This window comes from Austrofundulus limnaeus, unplaced genomic scaffold, assembly GCF_001266775.1.
Source record: "Austrofundulus limnaeus strain Quisiro unplaced genomic scaffold, Austrofundulus_limnaeus-1.0 Scaffold66, whole genome shotgun sequence".
NCBI lineage: Eukaryota > Metazoa > Chordata > Actinopteri > Cyprinodontiformes > Rivulidae > Austrofundulus > Austrofundulus limnaeus.
This window is the reverse complement of record NW_013952468.1, coordinates 209726-217512: the sequence shown is the minus strand read 5'-3', so window position 1 is coordinate 217512 and position 7787 is coordinate 209726. Positions and strand designations below refer to the sequence as shown.

General features: G+C 40.2%; 1 protein-coding gene across 1 annotated transcript in view; it reads left to right on the top strand.

The window, feature by feature from the left end:
- Nucleotides 1–7787, top strand: part of jupa (junction plakoglobin a) — a 27266-nt gene that overhangs the window by 10693 nt on the left and 8786 nt on the right. Inside the window, exons 2-6 of the mRNA XM_014010176.1 lie at nt 3963–4012; nt 6495–6656; nt 6742–6995; nt 7145–7383; nt 7513–7714. Of these exons, the coding sequence (XP_013865630.1) occupies nt 4000–4012; nt 6495–6656; nt 6742–6995; nt 7145–7383; nt 7513–7714 (870 nt within the window). The 5' untranslated portion in view covers nt 3963–3999. The remainder of the gene's footprint in view (nt 1–3962; nt 4013–6494; nt 6657–6741; nt 6996–7144; nt 7384–7512; nt 7715–7787) is intronic.

Below are 7787 nucleotides of genomic sequence, written 5' to 3'. Positions count from 1 at the left end.
TTTACTAACACAGCCGGAAATTTCCCCCCAAACCCCCTGAAGATCATCAGCTTTTATTTCTCAGCAGAAAAATGAAGCGGGGGTGATGACGAGCGATCAGWCTTCAGGAGTCTGTTAACGAGAAACCGCACCTTCTCTTTCTGGAGAGGTGAACATGAAGAGCAGAGCCGTCTGCGGTCCGATGAGTCAGTGCTTCATGTCAGGCAGCGAGTAGCTGCAAGTACAGACAGAGCCCCGGGGGGCCCGGCCCGGCCCGCGGGACTTTCTGCCTCAGCAGCTTAAACTCACCAAACATCTTCATCTTCTCCTCCTCTGTGGAAGTGAACGTGCTGAAACCTCACAAGAATATCAGGTTTAACCAATAGTTTGGAGTTTTAAGGAAAAAGACGGGGAAAGGCATGCATCTGCAGAAAGAAATATGCAAATTCATTTTTTTTTTTTGTTCAGCAAAACTTTGGAAAAAAGGAAAATAGACTATGATGCATTTGGATTTGTTTTCCATTTTATGCAAATTGTGATGACAAACATCCCTGCAGAAACTAGACAGGTTCACACCCTCAAACCAGTGTAAACATGCAGCGTGAAGTCAGGGAAACGACTTTATATAACAAGTTTTTATAGGTTTTATTCAAAAACTCGTGGCTCAAACAACCTCAGGCTCCTTTAAACAACTTTACATCCAAATCGAACATTTGTGTGAAACTGATTTAAAATCCAAGTCGTTTTTGTAACTTTTTATGCTTTTTAAAATATTTAATGTTTTAATCTTTTCAATTGTTTTTCAAAAGCATTGTTTTAATTTAAATCTGCTTCAGAGCACCTGATTTGTTTTTGTCTCATGCTCTTTTTTTTAGCTTCTAGCTAGCCTCCTGCTACTTTTTAGTTTTTATATAACATTTATTTAATCTTTAAGCTAACCTTCTGCTATTCTTATCTTTTAACTCACTTTTTGCTGGTTTTGACTAGGCTTTTGACACTTYTAGCATTCCACTAGCCTTTTGCTACCTTTTGGCTTTCAACTAAATTTTTGCTGTTTTTAAACTAGCCTTTTTGTCACTGTTGTTCCTTTTTGTCTACCGTTTTGCTTCATTTAGCTTTTAACTGCTGTTCTGCTCAGTTTATCTATCTATCTATCTATCTATCTATCTATCTATCTATCTATCTATCTATCTATCTATCTATCTATCTATCTATCNTATCTATCTATCTATCTATCTATCTATCTATCTATCTATCTATCTATCTATCTATCTATCTATCTATCTATCTATCTATCTATCTATCTGGTTTCAGGTTTATTATTTGCTTCTGATTTTATGTTGATGTAGGAATATATGTAGTCCTTTTTGCCTTTTTGTTTTAGTGGTTGTAAAGATGGAAAAACTAATCCAAAAAGGCTTTCGGGATGGTGGTTGTTGTGGTTGTTGTTGTTGTTGTTGTTGAACCTCCAGCGCAGCTTTAATATCTGTGAAACAAGCACACAGCCCTCCTCGTCGATTTTCCTGACAAAGATTCCTGAAACAGCCGAACATCTGAAAACACTTGCGAGCCGAACAGAGAGCTTGTTGTGAAACGTGTCGTATATCARGAGCTGCGACAGGCAGTCAGTAGAAATGCAGATTTCTTTGGGATTTAAGGGAATTTCTGTGGCGACCGTCACTGAAGCTGCAGAAATGTTGATGTTCACTTCGGCAGATGAAAGCAAACCCGRTGGAAGGACCAGGGTTCGTGTTTCTGACACACAAAAAGTTTTTTAATCAACCACATGTGGACAGTTTTACTAACAGGAACATGAATTGAATGAAGCACATAAAAATACAAGTACAAAAAAATCTGTTTTGTTAATGTAGTGAGATTTTTTTTAGGTCAATTAAGGGTGTAGAAAAACTTGCACCAACAAGAACACAGCAGCTACACAACCTGGCAACAAAACTACACATCCTGAGTTCATAAAACAAGTTTTAATGAACATTTGAAGCCAAATAAAAGTCTAGCTGCTCACAATTTCCTATCATTATGGTATTTATTTCARAAGTTATTATACCTCATTTTCTAGATCATTACAATCTGACTTTTAAAGCTTTTGGAAATAAATTGTCAAAGAAAAACAGAATTCTTTAAAATGCATATCACCCACTACTGCATTGTCCAAGTTTCAAACATCATATTATGATTAAAGGGGCGGAGCCTGTTCTATGATCCCAGTTGAGGATGACTCTCAGCTACTCCTACAACAACTTTAGCTTAATATTTGTAAAATTCAGTCACCTTTTTTTTTTTTGCTTGAATTGACTCCAGTCAGTGTTTAATCAGTCAAATATGCAAAAAAAAGTTTCATTAGAATTTATCCAGTTGTTCATGAGATATTTTGCTAACAAACACAAATGCAAAGATGCGTTCAGGTACATGATCACCCACCTCTCATGACATAGGCCTCATATAATTGACCTCTCAGKGATGACATCTGAGTCGAAAGGTAAAAACTGAACATAATACCTGGAAAATATTAAAGAAAATTTGTCATTTCAGTTTTTTTTTTATTTTTTTCAAGCTGCAAAACAAAAACATTTAGATCTTTAGTTTTAAATAGACAGTTTCTGACTCATATTGGATTATAAAAAAATAAATCCCCAATCTGAATATACAATCCTAATCTGAACAAGACAAGATGTAGTGATGATGATGAGTCTGGAGGAATCAGATTCTTCTCTGGTCGTATATTAAACTCCTCTGACATGTTGAACTTTTACTCACAGGTTATATTTTTAAACGTTTAATCCTTTTAGTCCGAACAGAACTGTTTGTTTATGAGCAATAATAAATCTGAATTTACCTGTTTTTACAAAATCATGAAGAAGCTTTCATGTTTGGCTTTATGACGCTAGCTTTAGCGTTAGCTTTGTTTTTAATAAATTTCCTTTCTGATTCTGTTATCTTTTAAAGATAAAGCTAAAGGTCCTATGAGCTAATTAGAATGAAGTATACTGATATTCCACATTTTTCTTCATATTTTTTAATGTTTGCCTCATTAAAGGTGCGTTCGTGTCTCTGTTAGCAAAATATCTAATACACCAATGGACAAATTTCAATGAAGCGCTCAGAAATTAATGATTTAAACCTGTACTCTAACAAACATCTGGAGTCAAAGCAATTCAAGATGGCWGCCACCGTTAATCAAGCACAATGCTTGTATTTCAGTTATTTTTACACACATTAAGCTAAACTTTGCAGTGGTAGCAGCTGAGAGTCGCAGTTATCACACACTCTGAGCACATCAGATTTCTGTTAAAACTTCGGCATGCAAGGCGGCGAGCATTATGCATTCAGTTTAAATCAGTTTATTTATGCAGTCGTCTCACAGCGCTGTGCGAAAACATTCCAATTCGTTATTAAATGTTGGTTTTAGCAGCAGGACTTGTAGTTTAATTTGTGCGTCTTGTTTTTGTGTTTCCAAATCACTGAATTTTAATAAGAAAGGTCAAGTCGCTGACATTTTCTCAGAGGTTTTCGTGATGAGGTGTGTTCTTGCACACACACAAAGACACGCACTTTCTGTAAGATCCAAACCTGACTGAGTTCATGATTAGCGTACGTCAGCAGCAGGCTGCTCCCAGCTGCATGGGTGGGGGCCCGGGGTTAAAGGTCGCCTCTGAAAATTCCTGACATGCAGCTGTCTCTCCACCCACTTCGCTTCACCGCCCTCCCCTCCTCCTCCTCCTCCCGCCGCCGCCGCTGCTGCWGCTCGTGTTGTCGTTTCCAGGTCAGAGTGCCTGGCTGCAGGGAAGGAGGGTCCGACTTGGCAGACGAGAAAAGCAAAATGACAGCCTTGTGCGAAGGAGGCAGAGAGCGTGCCAGAATGTTCAGGGTTTCATGAAAACACGGGCTCGTAGTCAAACGTGTCTGCACCATTCAGAGCYGAGACAATCAGGGAAATCAGCGCTTTGCTTCTCTGTGTGTTTCAGGTTTGCTCCATCGTTGCTTTGATATCCAGAGACGAGGATGGCGATGCAAAGTAAGTCGTTCAGCCCTTTTTCTTCTCATCTCTTCTAATGTCTCTGTTCTGTTCTTTTTGTTATATAATCCCTGCTCACTGGCGCRCATAAATCATGTTGAAAGCTAAATATTTGAGTTATTTGGACCCTTACCTGAATTCTATAAAACATTTTGCTGTGTCATTGAATGCTGRTATTAACTGAAGTATTTTCTAATAACATTGTTCTGTTATGTTATAAGAAAAACCCTTTGTGTGGCTGTGTGAAAAGTCTATATTATAGGTGATTTAAATWGACAAAAACCCATCAGTTTATTTAAGACTGTAAATATCAGGTTAGCTTAATTATTTAGAAAGATTGTATGACATGCAGTAAGACATATGTTAAATCTAAGAAAAATGGCAAAAACTAACCTTGTTTTGCTATAAAATTGTGATATTTCTTTTTCTTTTTTTGTCTAAAATAGCCTGTTTATTAAAAAAGGTTTACAAATTGCCTTTAAATGTCCATTGGCCTAAAAATAAATTCCTTTTTATATGCAAAACAGTAACAGAATTAGCTATTTAGACTAAATTAGACTGTAAAGAGTATTTTTAGAGCATTTGTGGGGTTTTTTTTTTTTTTTGAGTTAAGTGGCATCATTATGAATCTTTTAGAGTATTTATTTATTAGATTTAAACACCAGCCTGTTTTCATGTGTTCACATAAAGGCCACTCTTATAATAGTAAGAATATCTGCATGTTTAAACACAGATGCATGCTGCAAACATTAAACTTTAGGACATGATAAATTAATCTGCTCTAAAGGTYGTCGGACAAGAATCTTCGATTCAGCCTTGAATAAACTGAACCAAGTCAGATTGTTACTCGTTTAATCTTGAATGTTTTGTTTTTATCACTTTGATTCAGCGTCGCAGACAAATAGTTTGTGAGGTAATTTTAAGCTAACCGGGTCAGTCCGGTCCCTGTAATCAGACCTGGATTTGTGTCTTCATCCTTGGACTCTGTTGGACTCGGTCTGGTTYGTGGACATGGTCTGAAGGAGCAGTCCTGGAGAGGAGGGTGTCTGGTTTGAGAACTTCAGGGTCTCTTTTCTGCTTTATGCAGATGATGTGGTTCTGTTGGCACCTTTGAGCCAAGACCTTCAGTGTGCACTGTGCAGCCGAGCGCAGGGTTGTAAAGTAACTAAGTACAAATACTTTGTTACTGTACTTAAGTAGAAATTTTGGTTATCTGTACTTTACTTGAGTAATTATTTTTCAGCGKACTTTTTACTTTTACTCATTACATTTTTACACAATCATCTGTACTTTCTACTCACTACATTTTTTAAAAAKGTAAGAAGTAGAAAGTCGTTACTCCTATTTTATTCCGAGTTGTTATTACTTAAAAAATACTATCCTGATAAATTGTCTCCTGGATAGAGTGAATTTAATTGTGGTTGGATGAGAAGTATAAATATATACCATTCTGRCACACTATTATCTTGTACACAACCCATCACAGCTGCACGCTGTTAGAAAATATATTTTTTGGAGAAGTCACCTCCCAATAAATGTCATTTTGGAAAATCTAACAGCTCACTTWTACTCAGWASTTTTACTTTTAATACTTAAGTAGATTTTGTGTCAGAAATTTACTTTTGATATAGTACAAAAATATCAGATACTTTAAGACTTTTACTCAAGAGATATTTTTAGAGAAGACTTTAACTTTTACCAAAGTATTTTTATGATGAGATACTTGTACCTTTACTCAAGTATCACTTTGAGGTACTTTACACAACACTGGCCAAGTGTCATGGTTCTCAACCAGTGACGGGTGGAATGACACCCTCTGGGGTTTGTGGGGAGGTTTAGCCTCAAGTGGAGGAGTTTGAAGTGAGTTATGTTCACCAGTGTTGGAGGGATGGATCAAGACCTCGTCCTCTTTAATGAGGGGGGTCTCTTTGGTCAGTCACATTGAAGAAAGATTTGAGGGGAACAGAACGGCTCTTGATTTACTGGTCTATGTTCCAACCCTCACCTGTGGTCATGAGGTGGATCATGACTGAAAGACTGAGATCTCATACACAAGCTGCTGAAAGGAGCTTCCTTCAGAGGCGGGCCGAGCTCAGCCGAGGGGGAGTTTGGAGTAGAGCCGCTGCTCCTTCACATTGAAAGGAGTCTGTTGATCTGTCATCTTGAATAGGATGCCTCCTGGACACCTCCCTTTGRAGGTTTTCCAGGCATGTCCCATTGCAAAGAGGCCCCGGGGCAAACCCAGACCTTGCTGGAGGGATTRTGTATCCTCTGTCCTTGGGGGTCCCTGCAAAAGGAGCYGAGTGTCTCTGTGGAGAGGAGTGTCTGGGTTTCTCTCCTGGACCTTTTGGCTTTAGGAAAAAGTRGAAGATGAAGTATTTTTAACAATTCAGCCAAAGACTCTTAATTTTTTCACGATGTTTATGAAATTGTTCAAMACTCCTCAGCTGCCTCACTGGTTGATTGTCTCGGTGTTTGGCAGTGGGAGAGATGAAAAGCGGCTCGGTGAAGGTGGAAGAGTGGCAGCAGAAGATGTACGGCCTCGACTCGGGCATCCAGTCAGGAGCCAACACCATCAATGATGACGAGATGGTAACATCGAGGCATTACACCATGACCACCACCGTCACAAGAGAGAATCCTGGTGAGTCCAAAGCAGTGTTCAGACCTAACATTAYGAGGMTAAAAGCCACACTTTRAAAATTTTTACTTKGACATGATTTTTCCAGATTTACATGACAAGTACACATTGACCAGAGCACAGCGGGTGAGAGAAGCCATGTTCCCCGAGTCGCTGGAGTCCGGCGTCACCATCCTGTCCACCCAGACGGATCCGTCCCAGATGACCAACGTGCAAAAGCTGGCCGAGCCATCTCAGCTGCTCAAAACGGCCATTGTCCATCTCATCAACTACCAGGATGACGCCGAGCTGGCGTCCCGGGCCATGCCGGAGCTCACCAAACTGCTCAACGACGAAGACCAGGTGACGAGTTGGAACATTTGATTGTACTTTCTTTTTATTTTAGCTGAGATTCAGAGGAATAATCTGGTTTTTAATTGTGATTTAAAAACCTTTCTGTTCACGTTTATCTCTTAAATGTGATAATTCCATTATTAATAATCTGTTATCAGGTGGTGGTTAGCAAGGCAGCTCAGATYGTCAACCAGCTGACTCGTAAGGAGGCCTCGCGGCACGCCCTGACGCAGTCCCCTCAGATGGTGGCGGCGGTGGTCCGCGCCATGCAGAACACGAGCGACATGGAAACGGCCAAAGCAACAACCAGCATCCTCCACAACCTGTCCCACCAGAGGGAGGGTCTGCTYGCCATCTTCAAGTCAGGAGGGATCCCCGCCCTCGTCCGTATGCTCAGGTGTGACGTTAGTCCCCACAGTTTAAAGAATCACCCATCTCAGCTCTCAAACACGTCACCTAAAGTCAGTTTTGGTACTTGAAATAGCTGTTCTTAGGTTTGACCGATGCATGTWTTTGTCTTCCTCAGCTCCCCCATGGAGGCGGTGCTCTTCTACGCCATCACCACCCTCCACAACCTGCTGCTGCACCAGGAGGGTGCCAAGATGGCCGTGCGTCTGGCCGACGGCCTCCAGAGGATGGTCCCCCTGCTGAAGAAGAGCAACCCCAAGTTCCTGGCCATCACCACAGACTGTCTGCAGCTGCTGTCGTATGGAAACCAGGAGAGCAAGGTGTGTGTGTGTGTGTGTGTGTGTGTGTGTGTGTGTGTGTGTGTGTGTGTGTGTGTGTGTGTGTGTGTGTGTG